Raw genomic sequence first — 26,316 nt, 5'->3', positions numbered from 1 at the left:
GCTACTGGTATGAACTCCAGTTTTTTTTTGTTTTTTGTTTTTCCTTAATGTATGTACTTAGGGCCATGAACTTGTCTCTCAGAACTGCCTTCATTGTGTCCTGTAAGTTTGGGTGCACTGTGTATTCATTTTCATTCAATTCTAGGAAATCTTTTAGTTCTTTCTGAATTTCTGTCTGGACACATTGTTCATTCAGTAGTGAGCTGTTCAGTTTTCATGAATTTGTAAGCTTTTCTGTTGTTGTTTGTATCCAATTTTAATCCGTGGTGGTCAGCTAGGATCCAGGGATTTTTCAATTTTCTTGTACATGATGAGACTTGCTTTGTGTCCAAGTATGTGGTCAGTTTTGGAGAAAGTTCCATGAGGAGTCGTTTCCAATATTTTAAAGACAGCACAGAGGATTGAACCTAGTGGCTTCAGACATTCTAGTCAAGTGCAATAACACTTAGATACAACCCCAGCTCTCCAATATTTTTAAAAATAAATAAAACACTAAGTCTTGTTGACAATCAGATTTAATTGACCCTTTTAGAACATTTATGTTTTCATACACATATAAAATATTGATATAGGTTTGTACACATGCTTCTTGCCCATGTGTAGTAAGTGATATCACAGGGCACATACCAAGGCTTCAAAAAGCTTTTCATATATTACCCCTTGTTCATGTAAGAAAATTTTATGGGATCCCTGGCACACCAGTATGTGAAACAGGTGTGCAATCAAGCATTCACTACATATAAATCATAAGAAATTTATTTTAAAATTTATCTTTAAAAAATCCCCTGGGGAGTTGGAGAGACGGCTCAGAGGTTCAAAATGTCTGCTGCTATTTCAGAGGACCTAAGTTCAGTTCCACTTTGGGTGTCTCCCATCTGCCTGTACCTCTAGTTCAACAGGACCCAAGTTGCCCTTCTGACTTCTGCAGGCACCTGCATACATGTCCCCCACCAGACAAAAATAATAAAATTTTTGGAAAATAATGAAATAATAATTCTTTTGTATACATATGCTTGTACCATGTAGTAAAGATAAAAGCAAATTTGGACACTAATGAGATAGACATGCTTGTTTATTTTCACGTAAAGAATTAAATCTTGTCTGGATATCTGATACCACACATCAAAGAGCACTTGCAGTATTTTTCAGGGTAGAGCAATATTTTGATTTTTTTAACTGTCACTGTTGAGAGTGCTATTTTACATAAACATCCATCTCAAAATGGCAGAGCTCTGTCCAGTGGCACAGCAGAAGTGATTGGAGATTCCGGTCTAATCCAAACGCAAGTCCACCCAACAACTTTTAGTGAAACTCCAGTCAGCAGCTCAAATAGATTCTAAAAAAAAAATCAAACATTCTAACACACAATCCAAAAATTTATCACTTTGATACTTAGATGCTATTGTATGATGGTAGAAATATACTAAATTTCATCATCTTCCACCATTATGTTTCAATAAAGGTAGAAAACTTTGTACAGTATAAATGTTACAATTTATCATACACAGAAGCCTCAAGTCTGAGCTAAAGTGTTTCCAACAGTGTTGGCCGGTGTGTGGCAGGATGGTATTCACAATGCAAAGTGTGCACAGGACCTTGTGTTCGGAACCAAGGCTACAAAGAAGTCACATGATCCCAGATAAGTGAGCACTTCAGATTCATTACTTGTTTCATTTAAAATAAATTTTTGGCCATTTGACATTCAAAACCTTTTTACCATTATAATTTTTTCTAATACCTTCTCCCCACTTACTGACATGATGCCAATCTGGGGTTGTGATCCACTGTTTGAGAAGCTGAGTCTATCTATATACCTTTGTGTGTCATGCTCGCTCAACATGGTTTGGCTTTCTGAGATGGAGACCATGGTTTCTCATGGATCCCACTCACTTGAAGAACTGTGTTAGGAGCTAAATTATATCCCCTACCAAATTTGCATATTAAAGCCTTAACCCCGGTACAGTGGTTCTCAACCTTCCTAAAGCTGTGACCCCCTAATATAGTTCCTCATGTTGTGGTGACCCCCAACCATAAAATTATTTTCATTGCTACTTCATAGTTGTAATTTTGCTACTGTTATGAGTTATAAATATTTTTGGAGATAGAATTTGCCAAAGGGGTTGGGACCCACAGGTTGAGAACCCACTGCCCTAGTACCTCAGAATTCAGAGATTGTTTGTTTGTTTGTTTTTAAGAAAGGTGATTTGGTTTAAAGGTTACCAGGATAGACCCTAAGTTATCTGGTATATGTATAAGAGAATGAGAGATTTGAGCCAGGCAGTGGTGGCACACACCTTTAATCCCAGCACTTGGGAAGAGAGCCAGGTATATCTCTGTGAGTTCAAGGCCAGCCTGGTCTACAGAGAGAGTTCTAGGACATCCAGAGCTACACAGAGATACCCTGTCTCAAAAAACAAAAAAATAAAACAAACAAACAAAAAGAATGAGAGATTAGGACACAGTATGTGTAGAGAAAGACAGAGTGACAAACCACAGTGGCCTCAGAAGAAACAACCCTGTTAACCCGTGGCCTAGGATTCTAGAGTCCAGAACTGTGAGGAAATTGAATCCTGTTCTTAAAGCCACTTGGGTCATGGTAACTTGTTATAAAGTCCCAGAAAACTAGTATAGGCAGCTATTAATTCCACAGACAACAAATACCAAAGTATTAGTGGCATTTAGATAAGAACTAGGTACAAATATGTATCTGTGCAAATGGCTACTGTGCACACATATGAGACTATCCCTGGGGTAATACTCACACAAGAAATTGCTATGTCACTGGGATACACATTTTCAAATCTACAAGATGCTGCCAAATGCTCTCAAATGTGTCTATATCGAGTCCCATCCTTAAACTCAGGGAGTGAAGTAGCAGATCCCCCATTAACCTTGCCAACAGTTGATATTTTCAAACTTAAAAATTTCTGCCAGTATGATGGGGGGAACCTTATTGTTTTAACTGCACTTCCATAATTATGTATGAAGTCAAATATTTGAATATATTTATGTATTCATATTTGCTTTCTATAAATTTTTAGTTCACAGACTTTGCCTGTTTTTCCTTTGTTTTGAAGAGGTTTTTTTTTTTTTCTACCTGATCTGTAGGGATTCCATACTTGCTTGATAATAATCTTGCCTGCTAGATATTTGGTGAATACCTTTACCCAGGCTACAGCTTGTCTCTTAATTTTGTTCATTTAACAAAGGGTTTTAATTAGGTATAATCAGACACGGCTCTATTAATAGTTGGCTTTTTAAAATGCTGTCTTAAAGCAAATTTTTCTCTCCCAAAATTCATGAAGGTATTGCCTTATCTAATAATTTTGGATTTTTTTTTTCATTTAGATCTTCATTCCTATGATGGAAAAATGTAGGGATTTGTCTTTCTTTTCTTTTCTGTTTGAAGGTAAATTGGCCCCATATTTACTGAAATATCAAATACTCATTTAGGTCATTAAAAAAATCCAGTGCCCCCTCCCCCATCTAAGAGCATCTCATTTTAAGTAGTGTATTTTTTTTTTAGATGAATTCCTTCAATGTATTAGGAGAAAAATGTACTGCTAGGTAAGCAAGCAAGTTGACCTAAATGGATATTTGGAAAGGAGCCAAGCAAATGCTGGGAGTATCTGCCAAGACCTGGCTTTGATATGGGAAGAGCTGACCTTAAGACACTCCTCCTGACAGTCACTAGATAGCAGGGCCGGGTGTCTTCCAAGGTCACTGTACTGATAAACTGTAAGCAGAAGGGAATCTGCTTCCTGTCTTCCAGAGCAGTGGCCCCTGCAAGGAAATCTCTGGAATCACATGCTGAAGCCAGCCACAGAGTCATTCTCCTCTAGGTTTATGTGGTTGTATCTGTGTATCAAAATGATCCCTTTGGCCAACAGGACATGGTTGAGCCAGGAAGACTGCATGAGACCATGACAGCAATCATGGAGGAGATGACTAAGGGCATCTGAAAATAAGCTGTCAATGGAGAAGAAGTAGAGAGGCATGACTATGATAGAGTGGTTGTTGGGGTCAGGAGGAAAATGGAAGTGACAGATTCCTGACCTTTTAAATTGCGCGACTGAGTAGGGATCTGTGACTAGTGCCATTCATTAAAGCAAGGGAGATGGGATAAAGGGTTGCGGCAATAGAAGATTGGCCTCCATTTGGGGGAAGATTTGTTTGATGCACCTGTTAGGTAACAAGGTGGACCTGTGTAACGATAACTCTTCCCGCCAGCCGCCTGAGTTCCGCTGCCACATTAGGGCCCCAAATAACACTCAGAGTCTTATATTAGTTACAATGCTGCTGGCCAATGACTAGGATTTCTTATTTGCTAGCTCTGTCTTAAGTATCAACCATAACCATTAATCTATATATTTTATAAAGACTTATCAAGGATGCCAGCGGCATGTGTCCCCTCTTCCTGGGATCACATGGTGACTCTCCTTCTTTACTCTATTTCCCAGAATCCTCCTTGACTCCTAGCCCCACCTATCTTGCTTCCCTATTGGCCAGCAGTGCTTTATTTATCAACCAATGAGACAAACATATACACAGAAGGACTTCCCCCACCAGACCTGTCCAGTTAGCCACTGGATTTTTGGCTTTGGAGCTCAGAAGAGGGATGTGAGATGGAGGTGCAGGTGTGGAAGCCATCCTCAGTGAAGAGAGTGGGGGCCAAGAAGACCTCAGGAGAAGAACATGGAGAAGGCAGAAGAAGGGTCCCCAAGGCTGAGATGACTCAATAAACAGGAGGGAAGAGAGTCAGGGAAGGGTGTGAGTGTCACAGAAGCAAAGGAAGGGAGCTTGTGAAAAGGAGGGATTATCAACAGGAACACGTGCCGTGCAGACCACAAAAAGGCAATGCCTGGAAGATCCATGGGACATACACCTGGGGTTCACTGGGATGCATCATATGGATGTGAGCTGGGAGTACTACTTGTGATGTCCTGGCCACTCCCTAAGGCCTGTAACAATGTGAGAGGTGTGAGTACCTAGAGAAAAAACCTGCTTCTATGCTGTAAGGAATGACAGACACGGGACAGTAAGGCCAACAACTACCAATTCCAATGTACCATAAAACCATCTGGGGGATTTTTCTTCTAATATCAAAACCTGCACTACATATTCATCTGGCCCATGGTGGAACATGGGCAAGGATACATTTTAAAAACTCCACAAAAGAACATAATATATAGCCATGGTTCAGAGTGCATTATTCTCCTACCTTCCCATAAATGCGCTCAAACTACATCTGAATTTGATAAGCTTATCCATGTCCCACCAGGAAAAATATTCTCTTCCCTCCCCACAGGACTAATTGCCAAATACCAAATATTAGGTGCTATCTTTTCCTTGATTTGTTCAAAATGAAAACTTGAGTCCTATTTGAAAGTGTATTCCTTTCTAGAGTAGACCACTAGCTTTGAGAAGTGTAAGAGCCCCCGAGTCAGTGTGGACTCCAGGCTTAGCTCCCTTTTTTATGTGTTTAAGGTTGGGATGAAAAGTGTTCCCAGGAGGCTCCTGTGTTAAAGCCTTGGTTTGTGGCTGACAGTGCCCTTGAGAAGTGACTGGATCACAAGGATGCTGTTAAGTTCATCAGTGGGTTCACCAGTCATAGTTGAACCATCTTTTAGAAAGTATACTCCAGTCTGAGGGAGTCTACATCAGTCCATCTTTCTCTCCCTCCCTCCCAACCAGCATGGGGTGAGAAATTTAGCTCTTTCTCCCCACCATCTGCCTTACCACAGCCTGAAAGCACAGGAGCCTTCCTACCCAGGGGAGCCAAACAAGTCTTTGTTCCATTGCATCAATTTTCTTAGGTGTTTTGTCACAGCATCCAAGAGTGGACCAATACAGCATACATCTCACAACTCCTGATCCTGGGCTTCTACAGTATCTCCAAATACTGCCTACCTTTCAGAGTCTCTGAAGCATTAAGTCCTACAAAGCCCCCAGCACACTGACCAGTGCATGACAGGTCGGTGATACATACAAAAATGATTATTAATCATCAATATCATTATACAGGTAATTATGCATTGCATGCAGTTATATGTTAAATATAATTATATTATATTACATTTATTATTATTATTATTGTAAGTTGGCACAGGCTTTTTATTTGCTAGAATACTTTGTAGGTTTTTGTGTGAAGTTGTATGAAGATAATTTTCACCTTTTTGGCTTTGAAATTTTGTTGCTCCTTATTCCCTCTTTTCCTCTGTCAACTCCAGGTGTGTGGGTCCCAACAGACCTTACAATGTAGGCAGAAGGACTTGTTAAATGCAAAATGAATGAACAAAAGGGCCATGGATTTCAAAGAGAGCAATGAGGGGCATATGGCAGAGCTTAGGGGAGTAAAGGGGAGGAGGGAATGATGTAATTATGTTATAATCTCAAAAATAAAAGAAATATTTTGAAGACTCCTGTTTTTGATGAGCACCGACTGCACACCAGGCATGCACCTGCCTATTACAGAGTAGCAGATGTATGGCTCCAAACCCATTGACTCTGAGAGCAGTCAGCCACCCACCAACAGCATCTACTTTTGACATTCCATCTTGGAGTGTTGGGCTTCCAACAAGTATAGAACTTGTCCTTGGGGAGGGGAGCTACATTCCTCCCCAGCCTACCTTTCTGTTATTCATTTTATCTCTGTCCACTTGGCTTTTTTCTCCCTACATGTCTCTTTTCTTTTTTCTTTTCTTTTCTTTTCTTTTTGAGATACATGATTTTTTAAAAATATACTAATATGTAACATGCACTTAATCCAGAAAATGTAGAAAAATAAAGAAGTGGCAAAAAAAGTTTATCCTCAATCTTGGTGTTCCTCTTCCAGAACATCCGTCCCTCCTTTCTTCCCTTCCTCCCTCCCTCTGTTTTTTATGGAAGTAAAACAATCTAAGTTAAAAGCAGCAGTTATCAGTCAGAGCAATTTTGCTCCCAGGAGGACATTTAACAATGTCTGCAGATACTGTGGCTTACCAAAAGTAGTAAGCATCCTACTATGTGCAGGTTAGTTCCATCCCTACTCTGCAACCCTACCCCCGGCCCCTGTAACATATTTCATTTACCTACAGCCTGTGGTTGTCTTTGCCTTACAAAGCCATTGAGTAGTTGTCAGAGACATTATGTCGCCACAAAACCCAAAATAAATTTGTGCCATAGATGAAATTTTAATTATTCAATTATCCACGTTTTTTAAAAAGCATAGAGAAGCAGGGGACATTCATTTTAACATGTCTAAAGTATCATTTATACCTTGCAATCAGTGAAAATTATTAATGAGCTACTTCATATTCCTTTGTCTTTGCCATGTTAGGCTGTCATTTTGGCTCATCTCAATTTGGCTTAACCACATGTTGAGTTCTCCTGTGGCTAGTGGCTATAGTATGGAACAGAGAGAAATTATGTGCTCTCTCTCTCTCTCTCTCTCTCCATATATATATATATATATATATATATATATATATATATATGTGTTGTGTGTGTGTGTGTGTGTGTGTGTGTGTGTGTGTGTGTGTGTGATTTTTATATTTTTATTATTGAAAACAACTTTAAATTTAAATGTATTTTGATCATATTCTTGCCCTCTCCTAAGACCTTCCAGTTCCCTTTCACCTTCCCTACCCACCCAACTGTAAATTCTTTCTCAGAAAACAAACAAAACCCCAATACAACAACAAAACTCCCCAAACCCAGAAAGAAAATAAAATGACACCCCCCCAAAAAACCAACACTAACAATGACAACAACAAAACCAAACTGTAACCAAACAAAAGCACATCAAAAACTGCAGAGTCCATTATATGTTGGTCAACTACTCCTCAACATGAGGCCTACCCCAGAGTGGTTGATACACTGGAGAAAGCTGATTTTCCCTCTCCCAGCAGGTACAAACAACAGTTCAGTTGTAAACGTAAGCTATTTTTCACTTAATGTGAATACATCTTTTCATGTCTACTATATATTCATATATTACTTTTAAATGACTCTATTCAAAAGATCCCCACTTCCTGGACACGTACACTGCTTCTGAGTTCCATAATTATGAGTCATGCTGCTATGTTAATAACTCATACCTTATTGTTTGTGCTGCTGTGGCAAACACCATGACCAGCAGCAACTTGGGGAAGCAGAGGGTTTATTCACCTTACAGCTTGTAGTATCATCCAGGGCAGTCAGGACAGGCACACAGGCAGGGCCTAGGGCCAGGAGCTGATGCAGAGGCTGCAGAAAATCGCTGATTACTGGCTTTCTCTCTGTAACTTGCTCAGCCTGCTGTCTTATAGCTTCCAAGACCATCAGCCCAGGGATAGCACTGCCTACAGTGAGCTAGGCCCTCCCACAGTGATCATCAATCAAGAAAATCTACCACAAGCTTGCCCACAGGTTACTCTGACAGGGACATTTTCTCAAATGAGATTCCCTCTTTCCAAATGACTCTAGCCGTGACATAAAACTAGCCAGCACAATTGACCTCTTACCAGTTTGACACACCGATACATCATTATTCAACTAGAGCCTTTTCTTTCTCATGGGTCCCCAAGATGTCATGTTAATATTAACACCACAATATAAAAGCATAAATAACATTAAAAGCCCCATAGTCTTTAAAAGTCCATTCTCTTTAGAACAGCCAGATTCTCTTTCAAAGTTCAAGACCTTTTAAAAATCCAGTCTCTAAAATATCCATACTCTCTCTTAAATGTTAAGTCTCCCTAAAACCATAAAGTCTCTCTAAAATTTCAAAGTCTTTGTAGAAGTTCAGTTTCTCAACTGTGGGCTTCTGTAAAACAAAAAAAAAAAAAATTCTAATACTTTCTTATTCCCAGAGGGAAGAACCAGGCACAGTTACAATCAGTCAAATAAAAAAGCAAATCTAACAGTGTAAGGCTTAGTGTTAGACTTCTGGGACTCACTCAGGATCCTCTGGGCTCCAAAGGGCTTCCACAGCAGCTCCACCTCCCAGGTTCTGCTATCCACAGCACACCCAGCTTGTCTCATAGATTCAGGCTGGCCATACCCCACGCTTGGCAGTCATCCCATGGTACTGACATCTCCCAGATTCTAAAATCTCCACTGCACCTGGGCTGCCCCTTCATCAATAGCCTCTCCTTGGCTCTCTTCGGGGACTCTGCCCCTGCCACATGGTGCCAAGCCACAGCCTCTCTCCATGGCCCCTTTAAGGCCGGGGTTTTCACTGCTAATGAGGCTGCCCCTAACTGTTGGCCTGTCCTGACCTCTCACAGTCCCAAGTCTCAGCTGATCTTCATGCCCTCAAAACCAGGACCACCTGGGAGACTCTTACACTACTAAGTTTGGCTGCTAGCATGAGATGCAACCTCAGCTGCCTCTGGACCACAGTTTCTGTGTGCCACGATCCACCTGCCTCTGCTCCTGAGTGCTGGGATTAAAGGCATGGGCCACCGCGCCTAGCCAGTTTCTTATTTAAGATAGCACTCTCATAGCAGTGGCTCTCAAGCTTTCTAATTCTGTGACCCTTTAATACAGTTCCTTATGCTGTGGTGACCCCCAACCATAAACTTATTTCCATTGCTAATTCATAACTGTAATTTTGATACTGTTATGAATTGTAATGTAAATATCTGTTTTCTGATAGTCTTAGGTGAACCCTGTGAAAGGGTCATTCGACCCCCACAAAGGGGTTGCCATCCATATGTTGAGAACCACTGCCTTATAGAGTCATTGCTTCTCTCTGAAACTTCACACTTCAAACCTCAAGTATCTGTATTGCTCTCAATATTATCCACCAAGTTCCTACAATGGTTCACCAATATTTGAACACCCAATGCCTTTTCTAGCCCAAAGTTCTAAAGTCTTTGCACAATCCTCCACAAAATACATGGTCATGCCTGTCACAGCAACACTCCATGCAATGGCTATTCTTGTTTGTCAACTTGAGTACATATGGAATTAACTAAAACCCAAATGACTGGACACACCTGTGAGGGATTTTTTTTCTTAATTGAATCTTTTGAGAGGCTGGGGAAATTGCTCAGTGGTTAGGAACACTGGGTATTTCTCTAGAAGACCCAGGTTCAATTCCCAGCAGCTACATGGTGGCCCACAGCTGTCTGTGACTCCAGTTCCAGGGCATCCCGGGCACCAGGCATGTACATGGTACCCCTATACATGCATGCAGGCAAAAAACCTGTACCCATAAAGTGAAAAATAAATAAATCTTTAAATCATTTGAAGTGGGAAGAGCCACTTCTAATCTGGATCTTTGAGGTGGGAAGATAGAACTTTAATCTGGCCCACACCTTTTGCTGACAGCCTATATAAAGGGAGTGGAAGAAGCAAGCTTGCTCTCTCTTAGCCTGCTTGCTCTCACTCTCCCTAGCAAATCCATTCCTTTACTGGCATCAGAGCTGACATCTTTGGAATTCTGGTGTATACTAAAGACCAGGTGAGACATCTAGCCTGTGGACTGAAACACTGCTGGATTCTTGGACCTTCCATTGGTAGACGGTAATTGTTGGACTACTTGGATCTCAATTTGTTGAAAACACACACACACACACACACACACACACACACACACACACACACACACACACACACACACTCATTCTATAAGTTTTGTCCCTCTAGAAAACCCTGATTACTACACCCCACAACCTGATACCAATTTCTGTCTTATCTAGGATTTCTATTCCTGTAATAAAAACACCATGATCAAAAGCAGCTTGAGGAGGAAAGGGTTTATTCACCTTAAAGCTATAGTCCATCATCCATGGACGTCAGCATTGTCAGAAACTCAAGGCAGGAACCTGGAGGCAGGAGCTGAAGCAGAGGCCAGGGAGGAGTGCTGCTTATTCTCCATGGTTTGCTCAGCCTGCTGTCTTATAGCTCCCAGGACCATCAGCCCAGGAGTGGCACTGCCCACAGTGAGCTAGGTCCTCCTACATCAACCATCAACCAAGAAAAATCCACTACAAGCTTGCCCACAGGTAATCTGGTAGGGGCATTTCTTAACTGACGTTTCCTCTTTCAAAATAACTCTAGGGTCAAGTTGACAGGAAACTAGCCAGCACACTCATCTTTTATCTTTTCTTCAGGACAGATTTCAAGTTATGGGTCAAAGAACACAGACACTTTTTTTTTTTTTAGGCTTTGAAAATACATTCAATGTATCTTCCCTCCAAGATGGCTAGGGAGATTAAGTAAGGTAGAACATATGATGGACATAGGGAATTCAAGAAAAGTTAAGAGTTGAAACAATGGTACCTGACCCACTAAGGTGCCCTGCAGGCCTCATGCTTTTTCATCTTAATCTCTAACGACTCTTTCCACTTTAGACTGGCATTATCAATGTCCAAGAATGGCCATTTATTTCATGAGCATGTTCTATGACTCTATGGGTTTTTACAGCCCTTGCATATTTCCTATGCCACACTGGGGTTTTATTACTGTTGGTTCAACCTGAAGGAAGAACATAATTTTCTTATATTTAGGATTAGTTTCTGTTTTTTACTATTTTTGTTTTTGAAACTAAAATATAATCACATCATTTCCCACCCCCTTTTCCTCCTTCTAACCCTCCCTATGTTTCCCCCGATTTCTTACCAGCTCAATCAATAGCCACATGTACTAGAGTTGGGCCATTTTTCACTTGTTCATGACAATTAGCAACCATTTATATCAGTCAATTGTGACAAATGAGCCTAACATCTCAGTAGCATACAAACCACTCACTCACAGGTGGCAATTCAAGTTGAGTGCCTACAGGGACATGGCATTCCTGTGGCAGACAGAAAGAAATGAGAAAGAGTGAGAGAGGCTCCCCTGCATCCCATACAGTCTCTTCTGCTCACGTCTCATTGGCTAGGTTATGTCACCAGATCAGTGTCAGTGGGGCAGAGAAGTATATTCTTCCCAGAAGAGACATTACAAGTCACAAGGCCTACCTGATGATGGACAGGAATTGAAACTGAAATAGATCTCTACCAGGTTAAGTCAACACAGTTGAGATGAGCAGGCTGTGTACCTACCCGAAGTCAGGAATGCCCCTGCATGATTCGCTGTGATCCTTAGAGGGATATGATGTCTTCCCATGTGCCTTAAGAATTAATGAGTGCAGAGACACTCTGCTTAAAGCAACCATGGGTCCACCTCACCCCACTTGCTTCAAAGGGCAAGCTTGCAGGTCAAGAAAGAGGTCTGTGTGCCAAATCATTTTTGTTATTAGATAACTAGAACAGAAGTAAGTCCCAAATGCTCTTCCAGCCATCAAGCAGCACACACACACAATGGTTTAGGGTGAGGGCTAGGGATTAAACCCAGGACCACATGCATTATAGGCAAGTGCTCCACTGCTAAATCACAGCCCATACGCCTATACCTTAATTATTTAGGTAAATGTACTGATTCCTTAGACCAAGGTAGGCTTTGTTTTAGCTACATTGCCCGTGAGACCAGTGGGTGCTATGATCATTGTCAACATTAGCAGCAGCAACAGGAGGAGGAACAGCATGGTTGTCACCGTTACCTCCATCACTTTCAAAGGCCAAAGTCAGCAGCCATTCTCTTAGGCCTAGCCAATAGCTCCCTGGTTGGCCGAAGGGACACCGTTCTACAGAAAGTCTCTGTCCTGTACTGTGAGCCTCAGGCTCTAGGAGTCTGACTGGTTTCAAAATCATTACACTTTTTGAATGCTCATAAAAGCACGGCCCTAAAATCCGACACTAGACAGTTTTAGGATTAATAGGAACATATTAAAATTACAAGCCATTCTACCCCCAACCCAAAAGAAACAATTCCAGGAACATAAAAAACGAAAAGGAGTAATGCACGCTTGCTAAGGTATGTCACTTCCTATTTCAGTCATTTACTGATGTAACAAGCCTTTCTGGATTGATTAGAGGAACTGCCACTCACTCTTGCCAGCCTTTCAGGTAGGGGAGAAGTGCCATGCATCTTTCTTGCCCAGCTGGAGATTTTGGTCCTCTTGGCCACACCTCCCTGCTTCTGTCATTCTCATGAAGGATTCAGCACCCAGAGAAACACTTGTCATCCTGGAGCAATGGCACTGGGGAGAAAAATTGCACGATCTTTACATCCACTGGGCTGCTGAGCCTGCTGGAACCTTGAAAAAGGTCAAGAATGAAACAAAGAATATTTTTTTCTTTAGCTGTTCTTAAACTCTACTTCCTACATTACCTGGGCCCAAATCCCACCTTTGTGTGAATTCCCAGTTGAGGGCAGTTTTCCTTTCTCTGAGCCCCAATTCAACCTCCCTGGCTTTGCCATCTTTTTGGAGGTCTTCACTGCCTTGTAGTGTTGGTTACCTTCCTGGATGGATCAGAATGGCCACTGATGGTCCAGGTGCCTTCCCAGGTGGTCTTGGGCTAAGCCTATGTATGGCCCCAACAGGACCTTGGGGAAACAGAAGCTATTGTCTTCTTGTGGGCTGTGAGACAGAGAGCCATAATGCTTTATCCCTCAGTTCAGCTACACCTGGAATTTTTATGCTGGTCCTCTTGATCATGTTAGCCAATCCATTCTGTTTTCTGATGATTGGTTTTTATCATCTCAACCCCAGGGACTGCTAAGATCCCTTGGCCTTGGAAACCCTTAAGAAAAAAGTGCAGGGAAGGAATCTTATTGTAACACCTCAGGATTGTTCAAGCTTGCCACTCTGCTGTTGTCATTGTGTGCTGAAGCTCCCATGCCTCATGTTTGGGTCCTAGTTGGTAGAAAGGTGAGGAGTGAGTATTGGGTGAGAAGATGTATTACTGGAGCTGGCATGTCTGCTTGTACTCATGTTTGGGAGGCAGTCAATGACACAGCACATCTAATGCACAGAAGGCCAAGACTTCTATGTGTTCTATCTGGGCAGCCATTTACCTTGGGTGCACAATAGGTAGCCTGAGTCACCTTAGGTGTTTGTGGCTTAAAATATTAAAATACTGTGTTGGTCACCATTCCATCCTTTTGACAAAATGTCTGGCCTATTCAAGTTGTAAAGAGGGAAGAATTTTTGGGCTTATGATTTCTGAAGCTCAGTCTGTAGCCATTTGGCCTGTGGCTTCTGGATCTGTGGTGAGTCTACCTCATGGCTGTCAGGAAGAAGACAGATGGGGTCTAATATCTCCTTTAAGGGCCTGATGCCTCCAATGACCTAACTTACTGTAGATTCCACATACTAAGGTTCCGTGATCTCCTGGTAATGCTATAGGCTGGTGACATCTGGGCCTTTTGGGGCCATTTATCCAAACTAGTAAATACCAGATACAACTGAAACACATGAAAGGCTGGTAGGGAGGTGGAGAAAATTATACTTCATGGGTAGAAAAACTGTGCTCCATTGAGATAGTATACTCCATGTTACTTCACCAAGCTGGAATTATGATTATTTTAGAATCCCTTTCTCTGCCAGATTCTAAGGTTGATCATGGGAGAGACTGTCTCAAGATAGAAGACAAAAATGAAGATGTGGCCTTAACTCTGCACAGGGTGTGAGACACCACCTGTTGCTTCTCTTGTGCATTGTGGCCAAGCCACTGGCTCCCCTGACTGTATGGGTAGCATCCAGGCCTACTACTCTTTGGGATCTGCCCAGTATCCTCTCTCCAGTGTCTTCAGATTTTCCCAGGACAGGGTGTAGTTCCATAGCAAAAAGTGCCAGTTCTGCTTTAGGTCACATTCATACTAGACAATGGAGGTGTTGAGGGACAGATGCTACCAGCTGGTCTCACAGTCTATAGTCATTTATCATGTGAGGGTTTCTCTCTCTTTTTTTTTCCAATTCGCATTCTCATCCTAGGTTTTTTCAACATAGTCCTTTCACTCCATCCAAGTACAAACACAGCCTTATCTAAAACGCTACAAAGTTAGAAAGCTCAAAACAAATTTTATACTACTGCTGTACAATAAAAGCAAAAGGAGGCAATGTATACATTGCCAAGGTTAACTTGCAACATCCCCATGAATGGCAGGTGATAATGGGGGTGGGGATAGGTTCCACGAGGACCCTGAAGAGCTAATTGGCTCAGCCAGGCAGTGGTGGCACATACCTTTTGTCCCAGCACTTGGAAGGCAGAGGCAGGTGAATCTCTCTGAGTTTGAGGCCAACTTGGTCTACAAAGCGAGTTCCAGGACAGCCAGGACTGTTACACAGAGAAACCCTGTCTCGAAAAGCCGGGAAAAAAAAAGAAAAGAAAGAAGCAACTGGCTCGTTGGTGTGATGGGTTCTTCTCTTCAGCACTATAGGTTACTTTGGGCCAGAAGATTCTGTGTGTGGTGGGGTTTCCTGTGTGTGACAGGATATTCAGCAGCATCTGTGGCAATCACACGGGACACCAGGAACAGCCTCATCCAAATCTGCACAGACCCAGATCCAATCCAATATGGCTCCAGGCCATCAAGATGGCTCCAAGAATTGACAATCTTTGGAGGGATCAGAATCGCCTGTGGTTCAGTCAGCATTTCCCTCTTCTTCCTCACTGTCTGGCCTTCTGCATCTTCACAGGGAGGGCAAACAGCCTTGTGGAGGCTCTTCACCAACTTCCATGACCACAGAGGCCTACTCCAACCTTACTCCAAGTGACCCACAGTGCATCAGCTCAGGAGAGATTATGACTTCTGTGGGCCAGGACACTTACTTTACCTTCATGGACTTTCCTAATATTTAATGTTTTAAAATTCTGATTTATAACTGCTGGCATAAAAATATTATCTAAGTTGGATTAATGTATCCATTATTACACTCACTGACACTTCTGGGAGCTTAAATGCCCTGAATATTGTGTGCCTTGTGGACAAGTTGGTCCTGGGTATGTGTCTTTTAATAAAACTAAATGGTAGGTATATTCCTATCATATCTTTTTGTATTTGTTTGGCTTTATCATGCTTGTCCTGAGTTTTTATTTTTGTTTCTGGTTTTGGTACTTTTTGAAATACAAAGGATTGTATTATGTATCCTCAGCTGGCTTGAATGAACTATGGCATGTTCCTGCCTCTGCCTCTTGAAGTGTGCACCACCTTGCTGGACAGTTGTCTTCTTTATAAACAGATTTTAAAACATAAGCAATCATTCTTAGCTTCTTTTGAACTGCATTTAAAGGAACCACACCAAGTGCTTGGTGTGACACTGTGGACAGAGTTTCTGTCCTGCCTGGTCCCACAGCTATTTAGTCCCAAACAAATGCACAGAGGCTTATATTAATTATAAACTATTTGGCCGATGGCTCAGGCTTCTTATAGGCTAGCTCTCTCTTAATTATTAATCCATTTCTATTAAACTATGTATTGCCTCGAGGCTGTGGCTTACCCATAATGATCCGGCATGCCATTCCTTTGGCTGTTTCATGGTGGCTCTCTTTCTTTGTTCCTCTTCCCAGCATTCCTAGTCTGATAGCCCTGCCTATACTTCTTGCCTGGCTACTGGCCAATCAGCATTTATTGACCAATGAGAGAAACACATATTCATAGCACACAGAAGAACATCCCCCATCACGAATGGTGACAGCAGAGTCAAATTGAGTGGAGACCTCCCTTGAGTGAGTCCACTCTCAGCCTAGTAGCTGGGTCAGTGGGAATGAAGGCTGCTATGGCTCAAATGTCCCTTCCAAAACTCACATGTAACTTCACTTGCATGACAGTAGAGAGAGACTTTTAAAAGTTGGTTAGGTCATGAGGGCTTTGCCCTTGTGATTAAACTAATGCTGTTATCATTTCAGGTTATTTACCAGAGGAGTGGACTCCCGATCAAAGGATATTTGTTCCCCCTCCCCCTCCCTTCCCAAGCATGCTATAATTCAGCAAGAAGGCCTACACCAGATGCAGCCGCCCCTGATCCATCACAGAGAGGCAAATAAACTGCTATAGTTTATGACTCTCCGAGCCTGGACAATTCTGTCACAGCGATAGAAAATGAACAAAGACAGTTGCCATATAGAGAATCCAGAGGAAAAGGTGAGTGTGGAGTAAAACTCCCCCTGAAAAACACATCAAAGAAAACGCGTGTCTCTAAATGAAATTGTAGACATGTGGTTCCTATGTATTTCCCATTAGATTGTTAATGATGGGACGTAAATCACCTGTGGAATCAGAGGCTCCAGTCCAGGCACCAGTGCCTACTGGCGCCAGCTGTTTTTGATTAGCTAGGAGTCTGGTGCCCTGAAGAACAACCTGCAGTTTTCGAGGGACAGGAAATTAGCCGTCAGCCATCTTACCTTCATTCCCACATTTTCCTCAAGCTGTCCATCCAACAGATATGAAAAGGACAAACTGTGCAAATGGTGGGAAGTCAGATACAGGCTTGCTTCACATGGCCCCAACAAGTGTGGCCATTAACAGAGTATATCCTCTTCAGAACTACAATGCCTGTTCTAGACAAGACGTCCGGCAGGTATCATCATGGATGGTCAAAAGTGCGTATCAAAGCAAAATTATCCTTTAGCAAGGACTGTGTGTGTGTGTGTGTGTGTGTGTGTGTGTGTGTGTGTGTGTGTGTGTGTGTGTTTTAAACAAAGAAACATCAGGAAACCATTTTGTAGCTGAAAGAGCCAACCAAAGGCAGGGGAGTTTAAGACAATGTTATGAAAATTGCATAAAACATCATATCAAAACCCCTGGCAGTGTCAAAAAGCAAGATTCCTGAATCCAGTGTGTAGCCAAAGAAGAAAATTCAATTTCAATTTTTCACTTTGTCTGCCAATTTTTATAGCACTTCATTTAAAATGAAATCTCTGAAGAATCAATTCAAATTAGCTTTACAGTTTTCCCCAAAGAATCCACTTTAAAATAAATTGAATCGGAACATGTGACATAAGTGAGCATAAAATTCATGTTAACTAGTCCAAAGGAAAAACTTCTCATCATCAGGAAACAATCTCACATGACCATGCTAAAAATAGCCTTCAGATTGTCAGTTTCAAAACGGGATGAAAATTGGGGGACTTGTTAGAACAATGATATGGTGCATTCCCTCTAATGAAATGGCCTGGAATTTTGTAATAAATTACAAGAAAAAAATCCTTTGGGCAAAACGGAAATGCCAGACATGAGTTGTTTTCCTATGTGGAGTGGCAGCCATGGGAATATCTTTAGCTGGACCAGCAGCTTCTGGCTGCCATTAACCATGGGGTGCAAGCTGTGTCCTAGACTTTGCCTCTCTGTTCTATGTTGATGAGGTCGACCTATCATAAGTATTTATCATATTTAGGTCCTTAAGGTCTTTGATGACAGTGACAGTATTTTAGTTGGTTTTATAAACACCCATTGTTTATCCCTCACACAATAGAAGTTTCATAAATGTTTGGTGGGGGGGGGGATAGACAATGACATACAGAATGATTGAATGGACTTATTGTTTAAATTGGATCATACTTATTGTTTTTGATTGCATCTTTCTCCCCAGTAGCTGGGGTTGGAGAGTGTCTTGTCTTTTGTGATGAGGAGGAGATGGTGGGTGGTTGGGAGCCTATCTTTTTCTCTATTGAAGTTGAGAATCGAGTAACTTGGTTAATCATGGAAGTCTTTCTGGAGATTTTCAAATGCTCTGCCTGAAAGAAACCATACAGAAGTTTATTTTGATGGGACTCATTGCCTGCCATGAACTATATGGTCCATGTCTTTTTTTTTTCTCACAATACTCATTTGGATGGGCTTCCTTTCCATCCTACCATACTCCATCCTACCATACCTACTGTATACTGTATAGCGTCTTAAGGTGTACATTTCATTTCCCATTACTTTAGCCTCTGCTCCTGCTTCTTCAGTCCATTCACCATGAATGCATTCATCTGATCATCCTCCCTCAAGTGGTTGTCAGAGGCTCAGTGGTAAACAGAAATAGTAGCTATTGTGATACCTCAAAGCATTATATGCCTTACACTGTCATATGTTATGCTAATTTCATAGTCTCCTAAGTCGATGAGGCACTGCTATAATTCAAGTGTTCTATGCAAGGCAACTGAGGTACAGAAAGACTAAATACCTGTCCAAAATGACAGCTCTATCAAATAGGGAAATCAAAAGTTGAACCCAGTAAGTCTGGCCCCGGAGTCACAGGTATATCGTACTATTAACTGTAGTCTTGACCTCCATCACTTTTATATTCTAGTGGGAGGAATGGATTTTCAACAATTCTACCATATCTTACATATTTTATATTGATTTATTTTTATTTTCTCTGTGTAGATGTTTATCTACATGTAAGCCTGTGTATCATGTGTGCAGTGCCCATGAAGGTCAGAAGAGGGCATTGGATTCCCTGGAGCTGGAGTTAAATAGTTGTGAGCCATGTAGGTACTGGGATTGAACCTGGATCCTCTGGAAGAGCAGCTGGTGGTCCTAACTGCTCATCCATCTCTCTAGCCCCCAAATCATGTAACTTTAACTGTAACAATGTAGTGACTTTTATAGCTTCTGATGCCAACATGATCAAATCTCAAATCACACTTGAGTCAGTGCTGCTGCTGTTGGCTTCAGTTATGGAAGTCACAAATCCAAATAATTTGTCACTTCCTTCCTCATCCAGTGCCCAGCCCACATTAAGCACATCACTAATTCTCACATCCAAGACATCTCTAACTCTTGTCTCCCAGCGCTTCACTCTAGCTGATCAGCTGCCGGTACAGACCTTGCAAGCCTCCTCTTTTCTCTCCTACCCTACCTCCTGAACTCAAACTCTCTGCAGCATGCTCATACTCCACCATGTTGTAGGTGTTCACAGGCCGGCCGGCCGATACCTTAGGCAGATAACCACTTGCAAGTCAACAGAAGAGCTTCGGGGGGAGGGCAAGACTCCTGGCTTCCTAATTTGGGTCTTCTGGTTTCCAGGACTGTAGGAAATATATCTTGACTATGTGAGGCAGTGCTGGGCATTTGTGACAGTAGCCTGGGCTGAGTAAGACACTCTCCACCACAGAAACCTGTCGCCGTCACAATCTGCTTCATTCTAGTGGCTAGATTCCTGATAAGAGAGGGCAGTGACTGTCTGGGACTGCATGAGTGTGGCATGAGAGCCCGATACCAAGTTGGTACTCTGTAACTAACTATTCCCTGAAAGAACGTGTAGACAGGTAAAACCATCTGAGTAAAACAGATGACCAAGCAGCACTTATGAGTTTCCTTCTGAGAAGACTCACTTTAGGCCTGAGTTGCATCCAGAAGCAAGGACACTCTGTACTAGCTGGTGGAGGTTTTTGTGGGAGTTTCTGAAAATGTCCAGAAGTCCAAGTTTTTAGTTCCTCGGAGAAACACTATTCAATGAAAATTTAATCTCACAGATTTTACTTTTAAAGAGGCAAGTAGGGTTAAGAAAAAAAAATTGCTCCTAGAACTATAAATCCAACATTATTGCAATTGGAAGAGAATACACAAGCATGAGAAATGCCCTCATCTGATTAACAGTGTGCTTGAATTCAGTCTGGAAAAATGTCCTTGCTGGTTATATAGCGAGAGCAACGGGGACTTGCCGCATGGAAGGAGGTTGAAAGACATGGGAGGATTTCCTTTGAAGTCTTCAGAGGACTCCTCTTTTGCAAGGAACTCATTATTCACTTAATTATTCATTCTGTTTATTTACTGTATAGTTATTACACATAAATATGGTGTAACTCCCCAGAATGCTCAAACACCAGATGCCAGGTCCCTCCGCATTCCCCAAAGACGGAGCAGAGCCATCGCCGTGAGAATTCAAACAACAACTAAAACCCAATTAAAGCCGTGCCAGCATGTTCATTTCCAAAAGAAAAACCCTGGAATGAATCAGCTTTTAGTCACCCTCCTGACTGTTTCTGCAGAGACAAACAAACACAAATTCCTGAAAACTAAAACTGGAAATAACATTGGCATTTGCATGGGGGCTCTGTTGAACTGTGGCTTAGGTTAAGTTGACTTTCTTTCGTTGCCAGTTAATTCAATTTGATATCACTTCTTCTAACCTCTGAATCATAAGAGGAGAAAACGGTGTTGCGCTTTTTAAGTTTCCCACATGTCAGGCGCCTGGAGCCCCAAGGTGACACATCCAGGTTGCAGCTGGGCACCCCTGGGTTGCAAGATTCTCTTCCTGGACCTCTTGCCTATCCTTCAGACTGGACTGGCATCCTGTGGAAGTAAACACGCCACTCAAGCTTTTTGAAAGGGCAATGGCTAAGGACAGAGGAGGCCAGCTTCCTATGATGGTTCAGAGAGAAACTGTGTTAGTGAGGGTAGCACAAGGCTGGGGATGCACACTGGAGATAGTTAGGAAAGGTGGCAGGCATTTGACTGTTCACAGGTCCCATTCCGTGATGGCATTTACCTTATGAAGAACGAAGTGACTTTTAGACCAATGTGTGACTAGAGCCAGCTCTGCTTGAGAGCCTTGGAGACACCATTATTCCCATGTCCCATCTGTCACGACATCTCCCTAGGAAGCCACTACTTCAGAAAGACCCCGATTTCCAACACAAGATCTACTCTAAGCTCTTCAGGATCAGATAAGCCCAGCCCGGAAAGGCCAGGGGTCTCCACTGTTGGTGGGCCGGCTTAGGGTCAGCCTGCCCCTTGCTATTACCAGCCCTATTCCTTCTCCAGAGACATCGCTTGTGTCCTTCTTCCTGTGGCCACAAGAGTAGAATGCAATTGTCTGGGGAGCACTAAAGAGCACGGACACTCAAGAAGCAGGGACTTGAACATCGATGTTAGTGAGTTTCGAAGCCATGTGCCAATTCACCACGTCCCAGGAGTCTGCTAGGAAAGACACCTGAACCTCCTTCCTTTTTTTCCAAAGCAGCGAATAGCATGATTGGTTTTTCTTTTTATAGCGAGAACATTGCCATTCCTGGTACTTGAGATTAAAATATGTTTACCGCCTCTTCCTTCACAGGGCCTCACGGCTGTTTTTTTGTTACCTGTTGCAAATATTTTCTCCTCACGCACCCTGATCTGGAGGGTTTTTGCTGAGAAGGCAAAAGCATTTTCTAATCTATTCGGCAGCCACATTGTAAAGTGTCAGGCCCACCAAAACACAATAGGCCTTCATTAATAATGTATGGAGTAAGAACTCTGTGTAACATCTCATTATTTTTTCCTTATTAACATAGCATTAATAATCCGTTGCCGCTTTAAGAAACCTTGTGTGTAAAAGCCTAGTAAATTGTTTTGGCTCCAGTGAAAGAAATTAAACGACGACACCCATGATATCATGAAAGGAACGTAGAACTGGAAAAAAAAATCAATTTCAAATTAAAGTAAAATAATTCTTATGTTTCGATTTTCAAAGCAGCTGCTCTGTCAGATTGGCAGAGATGGAACTTCATTATTGGAGGTCAAAGGTAAGTGTGCCGGCACCCTCTCCCTGTGACCGGCATTTTAAGTAGAGCTGTTCCCGTTTCTTCTTGTGGGTGGTGTGTGAATGGAGGTGAGGGGTGGGCAGAAACTAAGGGCTGGAGGTTTAAGTGTGAGACTCTGTGAGCTCCTTTACACCACCTGTGTCCACAAGACTATCCAAATCATCAAAACATGGACTGGATGTTCCTGTAAACAGAGAACTGACCAGTGTTCAAGGTAGACCCCCACCCCTTGGAGCACCCCACTTCAAGTAAGTCTTACAAGTTCTGTATATTTTACTCCAAGATGAAGAGGACTCAAGAGTTCTGAGGCAGGTGACTGCCCTCTAAAGCAGTTAGCAGGGTTGTCTCATGGGAGGTGGTGTGATCATGCGGCCTGGAAGGGTGCTATGACTTTAATGTTGGAATTTAAGTGCCACTGTGACGTTAAGAGGTGAGTGGTCCATGATGGTGCTGCTCTCATGAGTGGACTAATTAATTGAAGGTGGGTTCATGGCTAAAGGGTGAGTTCAGACTCAATCATTCATTTGCTCTCCACCTCTTGCCCATTCTGAAGAAATAACACAGCAATAAAGCCAGCCTTTGACCTTGGACTCCCAGCCTTCAGATCCACAGCAAGTATGTTTCCATCCTTAGTAAAAGAGCCAGTCTCAGGGGTTCTGGTATAGCAGAATGGATGGAAGAAGAGTGACCAGGAAGTGTGCTGCAGAATGTTAGTCCCTCTCAACCCCCTTCTAAGGAGTTGACATAATAGTGTCTTTGTATGAGGGTAACAGAGCTGGTATGAGATGACTGGACCAGGATGGGCACCGGATCCCAGAGCAATCATATGTAAAGATGAGCTGCTGGCATGCTATGGAATTGTCCAGGATATGGTGGTCAACAAAGCTTGCAGCAATGATGGTGCCGTTCTGTTCTACACTGTTCCATATGGAAGCTACTAGCCACTGTTGCTTCTATTGGATGCTTGGATGATAGTCATGGTATATGACTACATAATAAGGAACTGATATTTCTTTTTTAAATGTATTTTATTAATTCTTTCATATACACATACAATGTATTTTGATCATATTGACCCCAACTCTCCAACCCAACTCCCCCCAGATCCACTCTTCATTCCCTCCCCCTCCCCGACTTCACATCTTTTAAAACAAAGCTATAACCCATTGAGTCTAGTATATGCTACCCATATATACATAGGTATGAAGTCATCCACTGGAATGTGGTGGACATAAAAGGGGGTCTTTAAAGAAAAATGACTTTCCCTCCCCACAAAGCCATCAAATGCCAATAGCTGCTCAGCTATGAATGGGTGCTTGTAAGCCCCTCCATGCAGAAATGCTGACTAGAGGGGTTTGCAAGCAGGGCTTGTGCCAGCAATCCCAGCTGGTGTGAGCTTATGAGTAAAGCTAGTCCTAGCAAGTCCAGAAGTCAGTGTTTCACTCTTGTCCTCCTGTGTCTCTGGCTCTTACAATCTTTCTGCCCCTTGTTCTGTGACAGTCCCTGAGCCTCTGGGGGTGGTTTGTGACACAGATGTACCATTTGCGGCTGAGCATTCTACTAATACTTATTCTACGCACTTTGCCAGTTATGAGTTTCTGCATTAACAACCACTAACCACACAAAAAACTTGTCTGATGAGGTCTGAGAGCTGCACCCATCAATGAATATGGAAATATAAATTTAGAGGATAGTCTGATACTGTATTTAATTAGTGAAATAGTAGTAGTAGATTTAACCCTGGCTAAATACCTCACCATGGTTTCTTGGCTTGATTTATGATACCAGAACACAGTTGGTTACCCCCATAATATCTGTGCCACTACTGTACACATAGACACATAGTGACATGCCAGGGTTTAAAGCTGGGTAAAATTGTTTATGATTCCCCTCTCTCCCAACAGACTGCTTAGCATATTCCATTTCTAGTTAATCAATACAGAAATCTAGAAAATGTGGGACTTTTGAAAATATACTTATTCTTGAAAATGTCATACCCTTATGTATAATATTCTGGTCACATTCCGCCCTACCCACTTTTATCCCATTCCCATCCCCACCAGCCTCTCTATCTTTACAAGACTCCCTCCCACTTTCATGTCTTTGTGTGCATCCAGTGTAGGTACGGGTGTGGAGCTATCAACTGAATCAATAGGCAATGTACTTATGGCTATACCACCAAAGACAACAACCACTAACGTTCCCTCCCCTAGAATCTACGGTTTGCTAATAGCTCCCTTGGAGGGGGCAGGACCCCCAGGAACTCCTCCCCCACTTATGACTGATTGTTGATGGACTCAATCGTATGCAGGTCCTACACAGGCAACCACAGCTGCTATGAGTTCATGCCATGGTCATGAAACAGCATTTCAGGACCTTCTTGCCCACTATTGGATGGACACTTAGGATCTTTTCCTGCCCCTCTTCTGTGATGTTCCCTAAGGCTGAATGTTCAAAAGTCACTTGTTTTTAGCACCCCGACCAGCCATGAATCTGTGCATCCACAGCTGCTTGCGGCAAGTAGAGGCTCCTCTGACTGAGGCCAAGAGGATGTCTAAGGATTTAAAGAAGAAACCATAGCAGCAAACGGAAAGGGTTCTAAAGAAAGTGATTATGGAGATAAGATCAAAACTCGAGAGTTGGACTTAGGCTACAATTAGAAGACATTCATCCTCTTGCCTATAAGGGTAGGAGAAGATGATTCTAGGGCTCGAGAGATGGCTCTGCAGTGAAGAGCACTGGCTGCTCTTACCAAGGACCTGGGTTTGAGTCCCAACACCCACATGGCATCCACAATTGTTTATAACTTCAATTCCAGGAGATCTGACATCTTTTGGCCTTCACGGTCACCAAGCATGTAAGTGGTACACATACATACACGGAGGCAAAGCACCAAATGCATAAATTTTTTAAAAAAGGAATATTTTTGGAAATCCAAAATCTCAAGAATCTAGGAAAAGGGGCAAGCAAGATGTCTTAGTGGATGAAGGCAACCTGGATTTGCTCTCCTGAGTGAGTATAAAGGTGGAAAGAATTGACTCCACAAAATTGTCTTTTAAACTCCACTTATATGTGATGGCATGCACGCACACAAACACACACACACACACACACACACACACACACACACACACACACACACAACAAATAATAATAATAATAATAAAATATAGAGAAAACTAAAAAAAAGGGATCAAAGAAAGAAAAAAAACAGCAAATTAGTACAATGATGAGGGCCCAAACAATGAAGTCCAAAATAAGCATAAAGAGAAGCAATGAAGCCCAAAGTTGATGTTTTGAGGTCAACAAAACCAGTAAACCCCTGAAAAGAGATATCATGAATAGGTAACTATATTTTGTGTATGTGGTTAGGACACACACAATAAGGAAATATAACAGGAACTATAAAAGTCACCTTACAGTGATTCAGACAATTTCCAGGATCTATAAGGGAAATGATATGATGTACGAAATCACAATGTAAAGACGACATAGGCTTTGGTCCATAATAACTTTTATCAGGGGGTTGGGGAGATGTGCTCCAGTGGACACAGTGATTGCAGTATAAGGACATTAGCTCCATCCCCAGCATCCATGTACAAGCTGGATATGGTCCATGCTTGTGATCCCAGTGCTCAGAAGAAAGAAACAAAAAGCCCCAGGACTCACTGACCAGTTGAATTCAGTCTAGTTGAATAGATGAGCTTCAGATACAGCTAGAATCCTGACTCAAAAACTAAGGTGAAGAGAGACTGGAGGAGACACCCAACTGACCTCTGGCTTGTGTATACACACAAATGCATGTACTCCTGCATAGAAAAATAAAAAAAAAAACATGTACATGAACACACAGACACACAGACACAGAAGCACACACACCTTTCATGAAAGACAAATTAACTTTGTGAGACAAACTAGTTCTAGAGCTATCTCTCATTGGCCATGCTGTGTTTCGAGGCTGTAACTCTGGGACAAGCTGAGGTGCTACTAGGCATGCAGGGAAAATAGT

At 42.3% G+C, this 26,316-nt stretch overlaps 1 protein-coding gene across 2 annotated transcripts in view; it reads right to left on the bottom strand.

The window, feature by feature from the left end:
• Window positions 1-1,054: 1,054 nt before the first annotated feature.
• Window positions 1,055-26,316, bottom strand: part of Efcab11 (EF-hand calcium binding domain 11) — a 185,256-nt gene continuing 159,994 nt past the window's right edge. For both annotated transcript variants that reach the window (XM_027419094.2, XM_027419096.2), the window contains one exon: window positions 1,055-1,336. Coding sequence is in view for 1 of the 2 variants with exons in the window: in XM_027419096.2 (XP_027274897.1) it covers window positions 1,318-1,336 (19 nt within the window). In the remaining variant the exon portion in view is untranslated. The remainder of the gene's footprint in view (window positions 1,337-26,316) is intronic.

This window comes from Cricetulus griseus, chromosome 5 (genome assembly GCF_003668045.3).
Source record: "Cricetulus griseus strain 17A/GY chromosome 5, alternate assembly CriGri-PICRH-1.0, whole genome shotgun sequence".
Taxonomy (NCBI): domain Eukaryota; kingdom Metazoa; phylum Chordata; class Mammalia; order Rodentia; family Cricetidae; genus Cricetulus; species Cricetulus griseus.
This window is presented reverse-complemented; position numbering and strand designations above follow the sequence as displayed.